The 19176-nt window shown below is 36.5% G+C and overlaps 2 protein-coding genes across 15 annotated transcripts; both read left to right on the plus strand.

The window, feature by feature from the left end:
• The first annotated feature begins 2011 nt into the window (after nt 1–2011).
• On the plus strand, nt 2012–6237 carry LOC123864944. The gene is made up of 8 exons (XM_045905728.1): nt 2012–2231; nt 2372–2719; nt 3136–3300; nt 3631–3719; nt 4016–4135; nt 4374–4475; nt 4708–4777; nt 5028–6237. The coding sequence occupies exons 1-8, from the start codon at nt 2109–2111 to the stop codon at nt 5202–5204; spliced, it is 1194 nt and encodes a 397-aa protein (XP_045761684.1). The 5' UTR covers nt 2012–2108; the 3' UTR covers nt 5205–6237.
• A 959-nt stretch (nt 6238–7196) lies between these two features.
• Nucleotides 7197–19145, plus strand: LOC123864950 (multivesicular body subunit 12A). 14 transcript variants are annotated; one of them, XM_045905755.1, is made up of 8 exons: nt 7197–7448; nt 9758–9799; nt 10592–10930; nt 13992–14205; nt 14466–14588; nt 16412–16468; nt 17127–17493; nt 18248–19145. In XM_045905755.1, the coding sequence occupies exons 3-8, from the start codon at nt 10720–10722 to the stop codon at nt 18332–18334; spliced, it is 1059 nt and encodes a 352-aa protein (XP_045761711.1). In that variant the 5' UTR covers nt 7197–7448; nt 9758–9799; nt 10592–10719; the 3' UTR covers nt 18335–19145. The 14 variants fall into 14 exon arrangements, with proteins under 14 accessions (XP_045761711.1, XP_045761707.1, XP_045761710.1 ...); XM_045905751.1 differs by having other exon boundaries at nt 7197–7444; nt 9758–10116; XM_045905754.1 differs by having other exon boundaries at nt 7197–7444.
• Nucleotides 19146–19176: the final 31 nt, after the last annotated feature.

A 19176-nucleotide genomic window follows, 5' to 3' on the forward strand; every position in this document is an offset into this window, starting at 1 on the left:
AGGAAGAAATCAAAGAAGAGGCACCACGGTAATCGACCGGATTCAAGCGACGCGAACGGGCAAACATTAATTATCCACACAATCATAACTTAACTCAATGCCATATAATTGCCCTTAGAAGTGAGGGATGCACCCACGACCAAGGTTGGTTGTTTTTGACGTCAATTGACGTCAACCTACATCCACATGCACATGGTAGATTTTAACATCAACTCAACCACGGTGACCTCTGTTGGTGGCTGGTTCCAATTGTGTAGAACGCCTCAGAATTACAACATTATTACCTGTCATACCACTGTGTTACCATCAGAGACATGCTACCTAAACAAGATTGTGCACTGAGACACCAAAAACGAGCCTATTGAGATAGCGCTAAATTGGAGTGTGTCCCTTTCTATTAGGGTGACAACACGATTTGATAATGTAAAACATTTGACGGATTATATGAGAATAGGAGAGGATGAATCATCATGATAACCCATCGCCGCTCACTACTGAGCACGGGTCTCTTCTCAGAATGATAAAGGTTTAGGCCATAGTCTGCCGCGCTGTAGTTATAAAAGTAGAGAAATTCAATTTTTTTTTGTTCTGCGAAAAAGTACCAGTCATGTTAAGTATGGGTACCTATAATATAGGTAAGTAAAATTATTTTGTATAATCTGGTGCATGTGTTTAGGTCCTAAACAGTTTTAGGAAGTTCGTAAGCAAGGCATACTTTTGGGAAAATTGATGGTACAGCGTTTCTTTTAAAAAAAAATTCAGTGCACACGAAGCCGTAGCAAAATCTTCCGCTTTAAAATGCATTCCGCACACTGCCGAATATTTGGTGATATTTCCTGGAACGACAGCGATCCATTTTTGCCTTAAGTCTTCATTTTTGAGAAATCTATCGATAAACAGAAAAAAACACTTCCATTAAACAATCAAATTATGGTTACCTTACTACTTCTGTATAGTATAGTACAAAATGTTCGCCATATTGTTTTGCTTGACACCCAGTGTTGTCATCCTATTAATTAAAAAAAATATTTATAATACTTTTTAAACTAAATGATATTTTAATGACATTATAAAATAAAGATAACAGTATGAAAATTACTGCGAAAACAAAAGAAAGTAATCTTGTTGTTTGAAATTAAATAAACAATGAATAAGAACTTTGTGAGCTACATCATAATTCGTACCATAGAAAATATTTTTTTATGCTTGCAATCCATTAGACAGTGACACACTCCAATTTATAGACCTCTCGCTCGGCTCGTTTTCCGCTTAGCATAATTGTATTAGAAATTGGACTTTATGCTAATGCAACAGAATTTATTTTTGCAGGGAATGAAAGCTGAAGTGCACAATCATGTTTAGGTAGCACGTCTCTGGTTACCATATCATAACCATCACCACACCACCATTTTTTTTTTCCTCTCTCGTCTGGCTTTACAAAGATTAGCCAATGTCAAGTTTGTGGTTATTTGTAACAAGTTAGTTAAACTATACAAGTATGGACCCCGTCTGTGCCGGCGCTCGCCGACATACGCACGACACCTCCTTAGATCGCTTTCCAGTCAGTTTTAACAAAAAAAAAAACACTCCAAAAAGGCAGAGCACGCCCGCCAGCTAACACCAATACAGACGAAGTCCCACCACCATTTTACTACTTCATGGGTTAATACTGTCAGCAAAGAATATATAAACACTAAGTGACTTCGTCTGCGATGGCGTTTGCTGGCGCGCGTGCTGTGCTTGTTTGGAGTGTTTTTTTTTGTTAAGAGTGGCTGGTTTCTGTGTTAGTTGGTGTTTTTTGGTGGTGGAACTGACTGGGAAGCGCTCTAAAGGGGCGCCGCGCGTGTGTCGGCGGGCGCCGGCGCAGACGGAGTCCATACTTGTATAAATTCAATAACTTGAAAATATCACAAACTTGACATTGGCTAATCAGAGTAAAGCCAGATTTAAAGAAAAAAAAAAAAAAAAACACTAAGTTGTAACTGTCAGTTTGTTGCTGTCACTTGTCAGTGTGAATGTGAATGTTATGTATTATGTATTTCTTCCGAATTTTTTTCAAATATCTATGCGTTTATAAAATAATATAGGTTAATATTGTCAACGTGAAAATGGCAATTTGTTTGCGCACATTTTCGCATAAGATTCTGCCAATCAACGGAATAGTTACTACGAAAAATCATTCCAATCGACTCGCCCGGAAAATTCCAGTGCGGACACAATTTCTAGAAGACGTAAGTGTATTTTTTCCTGTAGTTATGGGACTTAGAATTAAAGTAAATAAATAGTGACATAATAACTTAAGTAAGTGTTAGAGTAGCGATTTATTTAACCTTGTAATAATTGATGTTAATAAAGACACTATTTTTTTCAGTTTCTCAGACGCCGCATTTCCAGCTGCCAGGTCGCACCGAAATGCTCAACGGAGGCGAATATAGACGATGTTTACATTCAGGAAGTTGTTTTCGGCAACTATCACCTGAATCGAAACTTTAACGAAAAAAAACGCAATAACCTAACCTTTATAGACAACATAGATTTAGATCACACTAAGGAACTCGCAAATAATGAGAACCTACAAAGTTATTTCAATTACTGTACTGATGGCATGAAGGTGCTAGGTCTGACCAGTGATGATTATATAGAACAGAAGAGTTCATATAATTTGAACATAATGCCATCTATTAGTATGAATGATGTAGATTTTTCTAAATGCAATGAGGTAAGTGTGTCAACTCTAATAATAAAATGGCTGGCTGTGTATTAGCTTAAAACTTGTGTGTGGTTTGTGCTATAATTTAGAGAAACCATAATATAGTAAAGTTTCTCTTATCTAGTAGTAGTAAAGTAGTATAGTTTCTTCTAACATTTTCTGTTTTGTATATGTTTGCATATGCAATAAAGATTTCTAAAAAAAACCAAGACACCAATGAAAACCTCCTTTAAGCTTAATTGGCTTGAATTAAAGGCAAATATTTGTCATATTTAAACATAGCTAAATGGTTTTTCATAGAATTATTTATCATACAATTTAATTTAATTACAATTTAACAAGTTTAATTCCAAATCTGAAAAGAAAAGAAAAGAAGTCTGTTACCAGAAGTGGAAAATTAATAAGTTGTTGCTGTTATATTACAGGACATAGAACCTACATGTCTGTCAGACTTTGAGCGTGATGCGGTGGCATACTGCAAAGGGCCCACAGTGGTGGCACAGACCTCCCAGCCAACCACAAATCCAAGCCAGGACGGAAAGCCTAGTGAGGAACAGCTTATGAAGGTGTTTCATACACTGTCTACTACTGTAAGTTTTTTTTAATTAAGTACTTAGTTCATACAAAGTTAATTTCAGATTAAAGCTAAGTTCTAAACTACTTTACTTGAGTACCTATATTTATAATGAATATCAGTCATCACTCATGATACTTTAGTATTATTGTTTAAGTAATGTGATTGTTGAAGTCTAGACTTCAATACATACTTGGTCAGACTATAAAGATGTTTATAAATTAATTATTGTAACTGTAAACACAGTAGAACCACAGAACTTTGCTGTCATGTACTTTGTTGTTTGTATTGAATTACAATTTACAAAACAGAAAAATTTGTTGATAGGTATTTTATTTTGTTTCAGATGCCTAACTTGTTTGTGAAACCATTAGACTACTCTATCTATCATCCTAACTTGGTTTTTGTCAACAATATTAGAGGTGCCACTACTGTGTAAGTAGCTTCTTTATTTTCAACTTACTTCCAACAATGAGGAGGTTCTTAATTTAGTGCTTTTTGTTGTACTTTACTGTATTGTTAGCTATAGGTAACATATGTGGAAAAGAAATTGTTTATTTAGTTTGAAAAATTAAAAAATATTGCAAATCCCACTTCTGATATAACCTATAAATATAACACAAATACAATATCTTCAACAAAGTATATTGATAGCTATAATATTATTTTGTATAGTATATTTTTCTTTTAATTAGTAAAAACTGCTAAGTAAAAGAAAGTTATGATTTCAGGGGTCTGTTCCACTATGTAAGGCAAGTTGCACTCTTGCGCACAGTAGCTCATATCAAATTTGCCTATGTCAACTTTGAGGTTTTGAAAATCACAGCCCATCCAGAAGACTCGTCCATCAAGTAAGCCCTACTGATATTATAATTTTTTAATTTCTAAAGTAGTTGAATTTTTATTACTTGAAAAATTAACTTTACAGCTCTCATACTTTTATTTTTAAATTAGCTATGGTACATAGAAAGGTGGACTACATAAAAGTTGAAACTGCATTACTACAAAACCCTATAAAAAACCATACATACTAACCATACATTGATAATTTTGACTTAAAATTTAATAATGAATGGTAAATGATTGCAGGATGAGATGGCGAATCAGGGGAATCTCGGGCCTTAAGGTGTTCTTTATGTTTTGGAAGTACAAACTGTGGAATTTGAAACAGGTGTTTAAAGATCAAGAATTGTAAGCATATTGTTCACATTCATTTTGTGTCTTCCTGTTAAAAACCTAATATGTATTTGTAATGTATTTATTATTCCTCTCATTTATTTATTATCTCATTATTATTAACGTATTTTTAAAAAATGATAAAAAATAAAATGATAGAAACAACAAACAATGAAATAACAGAACAAGACAGACAACAGAAACAACTAAAAATAAAATAACAGAAATGTATTTATTATTTTTACAGATGGTATGATGGGTTTTCCACATTTTATATTGGTTCAGATGGTCTCATTCACAAACATGTAGCCGACAAGGTAAAGTTCCTTATTTCTATAAATTAACTACCTCTATGCACTATTGAGTGAGCATTCCAAACCATAATTTTTTCATGCAAGTTGCAACTTTTGCTTATTTCTTGATAGTCAGTGTTATATTTAGTTCGACAGCTTTGTGGAACACGATTGTTGTTGGGAATAACCAATCTATACATAATTCAAAGCATCATTACTTCTAATTTATTATTGTTGTTGAATTTTTAATTTAGTACAATAAATTTATTGACAGGTAATGCCAGATCAAGATAGGATAATAGATGATGAAGAAAAGGCACCGATTGCAGCAAAAATAGCACTCTTGATTGGTCTCCTGCCGCGCAACTACTTATCCGATGCGTCTCCATACTTTACATCATCGCCTGGTAGTAATGATTGTACCCAGTTCCCTTTTAAAGTTTTAGAATAAAATCAAGTTGCCATCTACTATAGAGTTTTGTGTATAGACAAGAGTATGTTTCACAAGTTAAGGAAAATAAAGGATTACGTTCTTGCGAGCAAACGTGTTCATAATAGTGTATCATTGTTTTTTTTTTTTTCAATTGGCTTATGTAGTTTATCATTGTATGGGACATGCACTGAACACAACTTTGCATCAGCATTGAGGTAAATGCATACGTTTTTTTTTACTTTTTGGCGGTCCAATTCGTGTTCAATATTTTCCTTTAGTCTATCCGTAGTACGTGTATGTGACTGATTTGGAACAGGGAGACTGAAGATAGAATAAAAAAAGAGTTAGAAGAACATAAGGCATGTTGTCAAATTTTTGTTTATCCTTTCTTTTATTTATTATAATTTTTTTAATTGGCTCTGCGTAATATAACAAATATCAATCATTAAAATTCGGTGTATTTGGATGTTTTACAATAGTCTTCCCCTTCTCCCCCTAACATTTTGTCCACATATCACTTCAAGATGATTCATCTCTGATGTCTATGAGTTTGTGATATTACGCTATTGTAGTTTAATACTGCTGAAGAAACTGGGAAAAGTTAATGTACTACTATTGTAATAGTTTATACAACTGTACAGTGACTTACAAACAACTTGAGCAAAAGCGGCGTATGGGGAAATGTTGGCTCACAACGGAAAGCAAAGGGCGACTAATAAACCAAACGCGTACTCCCGCGCGCGTGGTAAAAATCGCGTCCTCTTCGATCCGCAATAGCAAACTAAAAATCGATACCTACTGTGTATTTGGCATTTGCTCAAGTTGTTTTGTGGTGACTTTAATGGTTTTTATGTTAAATGTTAATTAATGAAATTATTTTTGTAGTTGTTACTCACGTTACTATGCAGTATTGGTATTTTGGTCACTAAATGAAACACTTTTTACGTAACTACTTGTTATTTTCTTACAGTTTTAACTGTAAACTAGTGATATTTATTATTTCAGCTTGTGTAGATAGAAAAGTATTTGAATAAATAATAATAAAATGTTAGTGGTTTTTTTTTGTAAAAAACACAAAACACCACCGTCCGTATTGGTATTCATTCTTTCGCGTTGGCAATTCCATGCTAACTGAAAAAATTAAAGGTCGTGTGGGTATAAATACCCACCTAGTTACCTTATTATACCTAGTTACTTATTTGCGGATTAATTAGGAATTAACATATATAAGAAAGCTTTTTTATCAATTAATTTTATTTCTAGTAAATTCGGAGATACACGACCTAATTTATTAAATCCGCCGTGCCCTATTCTTTGAATTGATTAGTAAGCTTCGAAAGGTACCTTTTAAAAACAGTCTCTACCTATGCATTTTACTTGCAGCGATCTTTTGTTTCTGGTCGGTGGCAGCGATTATGAAGCACTGACCTAGGAAACAATAATGTGATTTTTACCCGACTTTGGCAGAGCTAAAAGGAAGGGTTATGATTTTTCATTTTAGCAGTCTATGACATATGTATATAGGTTTGTATTTGTGTGTTCCACCGTAGCGTCTAAACTACTGACTTACTGAGCCGATTTTGAGGAATGAACAATGAAGTGTCAATCGATTTGTAATAATTATGGTCCGGAAGTCTGGGGTGACATAGGCTAGCTACATTTTATACGAAAAAAAAATTGACCTGACGGATGTTAGTTTCAAAAAAGTGGGGGTCTCCAAAATTTTTTTTCCTATTGTATTGTGTGGGATATAAAATGAAAGAGGAAAAAATTTTGAGTTCATAAATAGGTAACTATAGTATAGATACCTACAATGTTAAAATTCACCGAGCGAAGAATACAATTGTACCACCCTATCTATCGCTATCAATATGCAGTTCGCGGGTAATAGTCGGGTTTTAGCAGGGTATTACAGAGATTATATCAATTATATTGTGCATTTCTCGGAAAGCAGCTGGCAACACTGACTTCGATCAAATTCATTCATGATTCATTCAATTTCAATCTTGTTCAATGAAAATCAAGTGCTCATAAAGCTCTGTGCCTATCATCTCTGCCTACCATCCAGCTACCATCAGTCCGACAAGACAAGGCTCTTAAAGTTTTAGCGCGTGGACAAAATCGTTTGCTGGTGGCTTTCTGATGGTGGTTCATTATGTCAATGGTTCGCTGTGTCGGCATCACGACAACTGCGCCCTCATTCAAGTGCCAAAAGAGCCTTGTCGTACATCGTACAGTCTTGTAAATAAAAGTGTGAAGTAAGTAAGTCGTAAAGTACTCTGTGCATTCAGTATTTTCGGCGATATTTCGCACATTTTTCGGTCGAATGGTAGACGAATGTACCGTTACATTTTCGTGTAATTATCTTGTAACTTTTCATCGTTTCAAATGTTGTTAAAATAATCTTTCTCATCAGTGCAGTGCTTTAAAATAAAAACCCTCAAAACAAACCCTTTCTTGTCAATCTCAATCTCACTAGAATGACAGCATCACAGTTGCAGTTCTAATCGAGTGATTAAAAAAAAAGTGGCGAAAAATAGGGCTTCGAATTGGAATTTCCTAGTTTAGTATGGTTTAGTAGTGTTTGTGTCAAGTGATGTCATGACTACGGTGAGTTTAGATGTTAATTTTATCAAGGGATAGTCTTTGTGAATGGGGTCAACGTTCGCGATAAGGTTCTCAAGATCAGACAATTGGTTCAATTAACAAAATGCAGCGGGCGATGCACGCTATGTCTCGGCACAATAGTTAGTTGACTACAGTCTAAAATACATGGACCTTTGCCAAATCGGTCATTCGTGGCGTAACTATATAATAAGTGTTACATTTCTTGCTATCCTTGCTTATATTTACTATCATCAGCTGTTACATTTATTGGATATAGAATTGTATAGAATTCAGTTTTACTCTAATATTTGGCTCCCTCTTAAACTATTTGATCAGTTCCTTCTCTTGGGAAAGGTAAGCATAAACTTTTTATTCATGAAATTATAAAATACTTAAATATAATTAAAAATTGTCTACAGGTTAGGAGTCTTTGAAATTAAATCAATTTGTTTGAGATTTTTTCTCATTGTTACTTTATTACTGGTAAAACTTTTTCTTTTTCTAACAAAAACTTCTGTTACATGAATGCCTAACCTTGAATGTAATAGAACTCTTTGTATCCAACAATAATGGATGCAATCATTGTATCTATAAATAAATAATCAATATAACAACTGTTTTTTTTTGTGCTGTTTGTAACTAAAACTCATGTTTAAATCATTTTTGTGATTATTTTATTCATGTACTGAATACTAATTTGATAAACAGAAATATTATAGCACTAGCTTTATTCTATGTAGACTAAACAAATTTTGAACTGTTTTGTCTATTTTACATCCTTAGGGGTTGAAATTCCAAAATTCCTTAGCTGATGTCAACATGATCTGCATGCCAAATTTCAGCCTGATTTGTCCAGTAGTTTGAGCTGTGCACTGATAGATCAGTCAGTCAGTTAGCTTTTCCTTTTGTATATTTAGAGATTAAAATACTTAAATGAAACTGAACTTATTGAGAGAGATTTTTCTGTCAAAAAGATCTAGTAGGAAACTGAGGGGTTTGTTTCTACCAATGGCCGAAACAAACAATCTATCTATAATCTGTTGAGAAAATTTTGTAACATTTTTGTCACAAATTGTGTGTTTTTTTTGACAAAAAAAAAAAACAATTTGGCAAAGTTACTTATCAACAGATTACAGATGATCATCATTGTCATCATCTTAACTCAACCCATATCTAACCAACCCACAACTGTGCATGGGTCTTCTTTCTGAAAGAGAAGGGCCATAGTTGTGCCGAACTGGGCGGAACCAGTGATAGATTATTTTGATGATTCAAAAGCACTTGTCTAAGTTTATTTGAATAAAAATCTATTATATTCTATTCTATGTACTTAAGTAATAGGATTGACTTTAAAGCAACTAAATGTGACAATTTCAAATGATTCATTGTTTACTGGAATGCATTCCAGTTAGAGACCAGATTACAATCTTTTGTTTTAACTTTGAAGTCTTGTATTAATGAGCACAAAGCCTGACTACAATGGGCACTATTAAGATGTTAATTATGACTAACTTTTACACTTGGGTTGAGAGAAACAGTTATGGTTTTTCCTTTCATATATTTTTTAAATCCTACTAAGTAATATTATAAAATATGTGAAAGTGTTTTTGTTTATTGGTTTGTCCTTCAATCACGCCGCAATGGAGCAACACATTGACGTGATTTTTTGCACGGATATAGTTAAAGACCTAGAAAGTGATGCACACTGAGATTCCCTGAGAAACCTAAGAGTTCCTACAGTATTTTAAAAAATCTAAATCCACACCAACAAAGTTGTGGGTATCATAATTATGATGCAATGATATAAATTAGTTGAATATTTTTGATCAACAAACAAACATAATTTTGCTTGTTTTATAATACATAATATGAGTTATGATTCAGAAAAATTCTCTCCTATTGTCTATGACACATTTATGTAAAAGTGTATGCTCAGTAGTCAATCAACTTACTCTCTATTGCAGGTACTACAAGTGCTTCAACGACAAGGGTTTACACAGCTTAGTGTAACTTACACCCTAGTCTAAATTCTAATCAGATTATATGCTTTACTTGACACTGCCTAAGTACTTCATCACTGTTTAAAGATTAGCTTTACAAGTACATAGTTTACATTTAACAGGATTCTAATATACCAACCAGCCAATTCAAATTATTCTAGTACTTATTCTCTAGTCATACTGTATCGCTAACTGGAATAAAACTAAACAAAGGTGTGTTTTGATTCTAGTTTAAATATGTTTAAATGTTTAAATAATGTGCTCTAAATAATATGTTTTCATGTAAAAAAACGAGACACCTGACTCTGAGTTATGTTTATCTGGTAAAGTATAGAGTCGAATCACAATGTTTGCTTGTCAATACTAAGGCCTCATTCGCACGAGAGCTTTTTTAACGTCCGTTAAAAAAACATCCCAAGTATCTGTTCACATGTCAACGCTTTATTAACGCGTACTTTGTATTTTCAGCGCAACGTCGGATTTTAACGCAACGCTTTTTTAACGCTCGTGCGAATTAGGGCTTAGTGTCGTCACTATACCTCAATGCACATAGTATATTATCGTCACATCAGGTAAACTAATGCTAACTTGAAAATTAACACTAGGACCACTGCTATAAGTAAATGTACACCAGCAGACAATTTTATGTTTTAATATCATAAACATGTTTCGAAAATAAAAACCTATAGGCTATAAGGCAACAAATTAAAGCAATATTGGTATAACCATGCTTCCTCATATTTCGGTATTGTAGGTAAATATCTATTTTAAACTTATTTTTCCTCTTCCTTTCCTCAGTATAGGTAAACCATAAAATAAAATGTAGTGACAATGATGGTGATTACCAGTGTTAGTGCAATTTTAACCCTCAACGAAGGGGGTATTACTGACCATGAACACGGTGTTATGATGTGAGTGAAGAGAAGATGTCTAAGGTGCTCTCGGCGCTGGGCGGGGCGCTCCCGGACGAGCGGCCCTTGCTCTCGCTGCAGATTGTCGAGAGTGTGGCCAAGTGTCCCACGGGCTACGTGCCTGTCAGCCGCACGTATGACGAGGACGCAGACGCGGGCCTGATGCGACAGGCTGGCCTCTTCGGGAAGAAGCCCAGCCACTACATTTGCTTGTCTAAGTCTGAAGGTTAGTCATTTTAATATTATTTTGTACGATAAATTATAAGAAAAAGAAGTTGAAAAGTGTGGCCAGGGTCTGCGTCAATCTATGTGCCTATCAGTCGGAAGTTTTATGAGAACACAGACTGGGGCTTGATGCCATAGTCCGGCCTCTTCAGTCACTACATGTGCTTGTCCAAGTATAGTAAGAAATACATATAATTTCGCCAAAGATTAAATATTTTACTAGGTTAGGTAGTAGGTATTTGATTTATCTGCTACATTATAAGGATGCGAGTGGATGTAACAACAATTTCCGCTGAGCTTATTGGTTGTCTGCTGAATCGTTTGTTATAAATTGAATGTCAATTTATAGACCATCAAACGGCGTAAAATATCGTATGGACAGACAGACAACGATCCTATGAGGGTTCCTTTTTTCCTTTTTAGGTATGGAGTCCACAATTAATAGACTTCAATAACCACCTCTATATACACCTATCTATACAAATAAATAAAGTTGAAGTCTGTTAAACTAGCCGATGCCCGCGACTTCGCCCGCGTGGATTTAGGTTTTTCAAAATCCCGTGGGAACTCTTTGATTTTCCGGGATAAAAATAGCCTATGTGCTAATCCAGGATATTATCTATCTCCATTTCAAATTTCAGTCAAATCCGTCCAGTAGTTTTTGCGTGAAGGAGTAACAAACACACACACACACACACACACACACACACACACACACACACACACACATACAAACTTTCGCCTTTATAATATTAGTGTGACTAGCTAAACCCTGATTAGGGGCGAATAATGTATATATACTTACCCAATAAGATGTTGAAAAAGATTGAATGATACTACAAGAAAAACTTACCTATCCCATGAAAGCTACTATGAAATCTCACGATATATGTAATCGGCTCAGCTTTCAGTTGAACACAATAAAATAAATCGTTACGTTGCTAATCTAAACTAAAAAAGGTGTGTCTGTCGGTCTATCTGTCTGTTACTGTGTCATGGGCCATCCGCTTCAGTGATTTGGACATATTTTGCTAGAGAGACAGCCTGCATCCGAGAGTTTTACCCGGTAAATCCGCAATCTACTAGCTGATGCCCGCGACTTCGTACCCATGAATATAGGTTTTTAAAATCCCGTGTAAAAAAGTAGCCTATGTGTTAATGCAGGGTATAATCTATGTCCATTCCCAGCCAAATCTGTTCAGTAGTTTTTGCGTGAAAGAGTAACAAACATCCATCCATACATACAAACTTTATTTAATACTAGCCGATGCCCGCGACTTCGCCCGCGTGGATTTAGGTTTTTCAAAATCCCGTGGGAACTCTTTGATTTTCCGGGATAAAAAGTAGCATATGTGCTAATCCAGGATATTATCTATCTCCATTCCAAATTTCAGTCAAATCCGTCCAGTAGTTTTTGCGTGAAGGAGTAACAAACATACACACACACACACACACATACAAACTTTCGCCTTTATAATATTAGTGTGATTGGTGGGATTGTAGCTTCTATAATTACATTTCTTACGTAAACTATTTACAAGTCACGCTAAGTAACTAGAGTTAGGTAGGTACTATTTGGTCTAATCTTCTGATCAAACATATTGCTTGCATATTGCAAAGATGACCTGTCGGCCTCATTCAAACGACCGACGTCGGCCACGAAGCGGATATGTGTAATGTGTTGAGCTTGTTGTATGTTTGTGAATACAATTTGTTTGCTTCATTCGCTTTGAGCGATGGAATTACGTCTATATCCTGAAATTGGTTTACTCGATGTCTTTGTCATAACTAAAAGTAATAGTATTGGATAGAATCAGGCGTTACTTTGCGGAAGTTCATGTTTAGCAAGAAACAGTTAAAAATTATTTTGCTATAATCCGCCAACAGGATAAATCTGTATGGTCAAACATGCAGTTACAAGCTAAGCACCGCTTACCTCCCCAACCAAGCAATAAAGCCAAGTTCGACTTTACAATGCTGTATTGTCAAGTCACTTGACAATACAGCATTGTAAAGTCGAAATCTCCTGAGGATGCTCCGGTGTCGGGGCGAAACGTGCGTCGAGAGTAGTGGAAAAGTCTTGTGTGGTGTTGCATGTGAATGGTGGTGGCAGTGCTTGCTTGGGAACTTGGCTTTATTGCTTGGTTGGGGAGGTAAGCGGTGCTTAGCTTGTAACTGCATGTTTGACCATACAGATTTATCCTGTTGGCGGATTATAGCAAAATAATTTTTAACTGTTTCTTGCTAAAAGTAATAGGTTGTTATGATCGATTGTGTATGCTGTTTGCATTTTCAATCCAAATTCAACTTATAGGACAGTTTTCGGCTATATTTTTATGGCGTAAATTTTCTTATATAATCGAAAATAAGGTTCTATCGTTATTAAAATTGGGGAAATCGGTATCTAATATTGAGCGGAATGGGCGCATACTTTGTTTGTGTAGATTTCAGAGAAAACAAGTCTGAGCGCAATTTTTTTTTGTTAATTTTACAGAATGCACGAATTATAGGAATCCATGAGACGCTAGGTTCCGAGACGATAGACTAATGAAGTGGAGAATGATTGAGATTTTTATCATGCAAACATTAGTCATCGGGCATTGCATTAGGTTATTAGATTATCTGTCAGTCGCAGCTGTGACTGGCAAAACTGACAGCAATACCTATCCCCTAAACTCCTTAAGATTGAAATCTATAGACCGCACTTTGACTTTGCTTAGACTCAAGTTTCAGTTAAACCGAGACAGATTTGTCTTGTTTTAACAGTGTTTTTAAGTCTGAGCAAAGTCAAAGTGCGCTGTATAAATCTCAGCCTTAGAGAGGCACGCTCGGCAGGGTGTGCAGATCATACCAGCAAGAGTCTATAAAGCGTTTGGACGCCACTACCATCTTAACTGCACAATGCACATGCTTATAAAACAAGCTTTCTGAGCGAAAGCTTGTATTATAAACATGTGCTTGAGACGGAAGCTGCACGCTCCGCCCCGCCTAACACACGACCAAGACGTGGCTAGAAGTTTTTGTATATCAACTATGTAGTTAACTATATATGTATATTCCAGGAGTGCCAGGTTACGTGATGGACGGAGTGGTGGTGCTAGGGGAGCGCGAGGCCACTCCGGCGGGGTACAGCGTGGCGGGGCGAGCGGGGAAGAGACGCCTGTGCACGCGCGTGTCAAGGCAGACCCCTGGCCCCGCTCCCCCCGCCCCTCTAGTCACCGACATCATCGTGTGCTCGAAAATGAGGACTGCACCGCAAGGGTTCATTCTTGCTGGGTAAGTAGGATAAAGCCCGATCCACACCTGCGCACGCGTAACTACGTGCTTCATAAAAATTAAGATCATAATATGCACCAGTTCACCAAGCTGTTTGCACGCAATTCGTGTACCACGGTCACACCGTGACGTCTATCAGCTGTTGTTGATGATGATGATGATGAATACATCATCTTACAAACCCAAGTTCCCAAGTTACAATCAAAAAGTGTACAATGTTACCTACTTGGAATAAATATTTAGAGTTAGACTTTGTGCAGGGAAATCAACGGCAAGGTGGTGTGCTACAAGGTGAGCGGCGGCAGCGCGGACACGTCGCCCACGCACGCGCCCATCGACTACGAAAACGTGGTCTCCAATCTCACGCCCGAAGCCGCCAGAAGGTGAAGTTTTCACTCAACCAAAAAATTTAGCTTTCAAAAAAAGTATAATTTATGTATTCTGAGTTCAGACGACCTTTCCGAGCCAATGGTGAGCGCTGTGGTCTAAGTGGGAGGTTCCAGGTTCGGTTCCCGGCAATTTGGGAATCATATAGAGGCTTCGGCCGTAGCTAGTTACCACCCTATCGCCAAAGCCGTGCCGCAAAGTGATTTAGCGTTACGATGCCGCGTAGAAACCGATCAGGGGTGAAACTTCCATACCCTTTCCAAGCTAGCTCGCTTCCATCTTTGACTGCTTCATCACTTACCACCTGGTGAAATTGCAGTCTACTTGTACCAGAATAAAAAAATGTACCTAAAGCATTTGTCCCATCGCCGCCGACGAGGAAGTGACTAGCTATTGACTGTTTTCTCTCAAGAAACGTACAATGGATGTTATGATTCCATGTCAATAAAATAGATAAACATATCAATATTTGGTCGCTTAGTGTGCACACTGCCGGCGAAACTCTCTTCATGAGTATACAATATATACGTGCTAAAAATCGTGCAGTGAAATTTGGCAGTGCGTGCTAACCCTTATAATAATTGTACCCATACAGGATCAAACGTGGGAACTAACATTCGTTGATCTTTTAAAAATTCTAAATGAGTAAAATGATTCATTCAACCCATGAATCATTAATTTTATCATGACTACATATTTGTATGGGTACATAAGAATGATTAATATTTACTTTACTAATGGGATCAAAATGAGCCACCACCACCCACTGACGAATCACAATATTATCTCCTCTCGTTAAATTAAACTTAACTAGGCACTACCCAGTTCCCACGCAGAAACTTGCTCCGGCGAGCGAGCTTCATACAGAACAAAGCAATACCACAATATTTATACTTATATGATAGACTAGCTGTGCCCGCGACTTCGTTCGCGTGGAATAGTGACCGCTTTATATTATAGCCACGGACGCTCAGGCGCGAGGCGCGTAGTACGTACTCTGTACGTTAAAAATGTTCGCCGTGATTCTTTAAATTGACATAACTTTTTTATTTATGAACCGATTGACATGAAATAAACACTAAATGCTAAGTGAAGCTTACTACAATATATTAGTGAAAACCGTATCTAAATCGAATAAGCCGTTTCTGAGATTAGCGTGCACAAACACACAGACAAACAGACAAACAGACAAACAGACAAAAAAAAATTTAATTACAATTTCGGGTTCGGCATCGATATAAAAACAACCCCTGCTACCTTTTTTTTATATATTTCCATTGTACAGACACCACTTTTCTATATTATTATATGTATTTCAATTTTATTATATGTATAGATATGTAGTGACACAACGCCTTGGCGGTTGAGCCGGGTGGGGCGGGCTGGGCGCCGTCCACGGCATGCAAGCTATCTCTGTACCAAAGTCAAAATCGGTATATGCATGGGCTGTGCAAAGGATAACAAACAGACACACTTTCCCATTAGATATTAGGGAAATGGCCATCCATCCATCCATCAGCCTGTATGCGTCCACTGCTATACAAAGGCCTTTACAAGAGCGCGCCACCAAACACGGCCCAACAGAAATGGCCGTTAAAAAAGAATTGATATTATATACCGTGATTTATTGGAGTGCTGATTAAGAAAATATCGTCCATTTTTAAAATAAAATTGACTTGAACGGCGATGTAAGCATATGGAAAGCCTAGCAAAGTAGTCATTATCTCATTTAGACTCTTTTAATAGTGCTAGTTTGTACATGCGTTGCCTAAATGAATGAATGATTGATAAACTGAGAAAGTTATTGGTATATTTTCAGTTCGTTGACGGTAAAATTGTACAAACACCTGAAATCGGGATGGGCCAGCTGTGCCGGGTACTGAAACTATTTCACTAGCATGGTGTTCCACATAATATATTTACATATTATTATGCCATGTTTGCTAAAAGTAGTATATTCAATAATTCAAACATATTAACATTAAATTACATTTTCTTATATTTATTACAGTAGTTATGCATAAAGCAAAAATATTAGAAATTCGGAATTCTTTAAAAACTCATATTTCGTTTCCGTGAATGGATTTTCTCAGAAACCATGCAACAATTGGTTACTCAATATACATTTCATTAATCCATTATAGTATTTTACACTAGTTAATGCTAAAATATATTCAAATAAGAATTAAAGATTGAAAAAGCAAAAACATTTTTTTTATTGCTTGTCTTATATTATATTGTGTGGTGTTTTTACAGTGCCCTTAAATCTTTTTGGCAGCTACGTGAAGTTTCCTGTGCAAATTATTGATTTCAGATATCAAAGAGGAGCTGTGTGAGCACTAGAGTCTACGCATTATGCTACGTCACACTACTCACACACTTTATTAATGACTGTCTGTGATATGCAAAATGAAAAAGATTTGTAGCTATGTTTACTTAACTGCCAAAAAGAATAACGGGCACAATATAAATATCGTATTTTATAAGTAACAGCGTGGTACACTTTTATTGAGACATACGTTTTTTATTCACAGATTAAGGCCTGTACCAGATAGACCTCCAAAACTGTCACCCCTAGTGGCAGAACTAAACAATCTTAACCTGAAGTCACCATCCACGTACCCTAACATAGAAGAATTCACGACGGACCACGATTACGAAGCCCTAAGCCCTTCGTACAACCTCAAGCCGTCTCGGCCGGCGCCTCGGCCGCCGTCAGCGAAGTCGCCGATCCCACACAACAGTCCCGGGCCTACTTCTCCAGCGGCTGTGGCCAGGAAGAAAGGGCCTGCTCCGTTGCCCAAAGCGTGTAACTACCAGACTCTGGGAGGTTACAATGGTTTGGAGGGAGTGCCCTTTGTGCTCAATCCGAAGTTGCGTGGATTACCCAATGACACATTGGTAAGTGTTTTGTTAAGATTCACCTTAAACCCCGACATAACCAATGTGCCGGTGGTATCCATGATGGATTTTCCTCACTAAAAAAAGGATTATTTTAATGTTTAAAGATACATAGAACTACTAAATAAGCATGTATAGAGAATCTTACAAAGTTACGATTCGGCAGGGTGATTCACTTACTCGATGCCTAACACTGAATGATAGCCATCAACCTCAATTGCTGCTTCTCTGAGTTATAGAAAGTCATTTTTCATAGAAAACCTTCAATGGATTCAAAATAAATGTCAAATGAGCTCGGTGACTATCATTCGGTGTTAGACACTGAGTTAGCGAATCAGTAGGCAGGTCCTATTTCCAGAATGTCCAAATTAGTTGTAAGAGCTATTTTAAAGGCTGAACACTAACACAAGTGGTGATAATCTAGTTGTATAGAGTATAGACGTCTCGTTACCGCTAACTTTTCGGAGTAAGGTGTATACTGTATGGGTGTGTTTAAGCAATTAAACTTCACTTCCTTCAATGGTGAAGAAAATTTGCATGCCTGAGAATTCTTCATAATGTTCTCAAAAGTGTGTTAAGGCTGCCAATCCGCAATTGCCCAGAGTAGCGGACTATGGACCCTTTTCATTCTGAAAGGAGATCTGTGCTCAGTAGTGGGCCGGCGATGTATCGATCATGATGATGATGACTATCTTAGTGTGATTATATTTTTACCTTTACAGAGGGTAAAAACAATCAATCTGTTCTATTCTAGATGCAGTTACCAGTCATCAAGAATCGCAGTCGCTTCGATCTCGACCGCGACTATTCCTACAACTTCGCCGTGGAGCGTCAGACGTGATCCGACTGACTGTCGCTATCAAATCAAACAAATAAAATAAAATATAAGCAGTTGGGTGACAAGGAAGATGACCAGTGCTAAATTCGTTGATTCATCTGTCGATGCTTAAACAAAAGTGAAGCGAGCGCGAAAATTTTTCTTCACTCTCCAGAAGCGATCCTAATATTATGGTATTTAAACTTTTGCACTCCTAAATTTTTTATAGTCGCTTCTCAACTCCAAAACAATGATATGACTGAGAATATTTCACCGCTCTCTTCATATACAACTAATCGATCAACTTTCTGTTGGTCAAAAGATATCTTTAAATATTATGTAAGAGAAAAGACTCTTTAATTTGTGCCAAGATATTACTAAAGTTACTGCTACAAATAGTTTCAAATTAGGAATGTGTATTATACCTAATAATATTATTTATTTACAATATTTTTTTTTACTTACCTTATAGGGTAAGTTTTTACATTATATCAATGATTGTAAATTTAATCGCACTATTTCGTAAACTAAGTCCGAATAGATATTTCACTATTTGGAACAGTTGTTTTATTCAATGGAAAATGATCAAGTGTAGTGAGGCCTTAATAGCGCCGCATTGGTGTGTGAAGACTGATGTTAAGAGGTGAGAGGGAACAAGAAAGGAGATATCAGTGTAATTAAATAGTTATTGTTTTACGTACGATGCATGTACTTTAGAAACATCGATACATGTGTGGTATAGATCGTTTCAACGAATAGTTCCTATGGCGTTATGTTGGCTCCCCTGTCTGTCTAAGTCATTGGGTGGTCATTGGCACCATATTGGCATGAGAAGACGCAGATTTTGTTAATTTTCATTTCACTCA

The sequence above is a fragment of the Maniola jurtina genome, chromosome 4 (genome assembly GCF_905333055.1).
Source record: "Maniola jurtina chromosome 4, ilManJurt1.1, whole genome shotgun sequence".
In the NCBI taxonomy this organism is placed as follows: domain Eukaryota; kingdom Metazoa; phylum Arthropoda; class Insecta; order Lepidoptera; family Nymphalidae; genus Maniola; species Maniola jurtina.

Excerpts from the sequence above, each read along its gene's own strand:
- LOC123864944 (XM_045905728.1), top strand. The coding sequence starts at position 2,109 with ATGGCAATTTGTTTGCGCACATTTTCGCATAAGATTCTGCCAATCAAC. Across the intron at positions 2,720-3,135 it reads ATTTTTCTAAATGCAATGAG|GACATAGAACCTACATGTCT; the intron begins GTAAGTGTGTCA and ends GTTATATTACAG. Across the intron at positions 4,136-4,373 it reads CCAGAAGACTCGTCCATCAA|GATGAGATGGCGAATCAGGG; the intron begins GTAAGCCCTACT and ends AAATGATTGCAG.
- LOC123864950 (XM_045905755.1), top strand. The coding sequence starts at position 10,720 with ATGTCTAAGGTGCTCTCGGCGCTGGGCGGGGCGCTCCCGGACGAGCGG. Across the intron at positions 10,931-13,991 it reads TTGCTTGTCTAAGTCTGAAG|GAGTGCCAGGTTACGTGATG; the intron begins GTTAGTCATTTT and ends TGTATATTCCAG. Across the intron at positions 16,469-17,126 it reads GGATGGGCCAGCTGTGCCGG|ATTAAGGCCTGTACCAGATA; the intron begins GTACTGAAACTA and ends TTTTATTCACAG.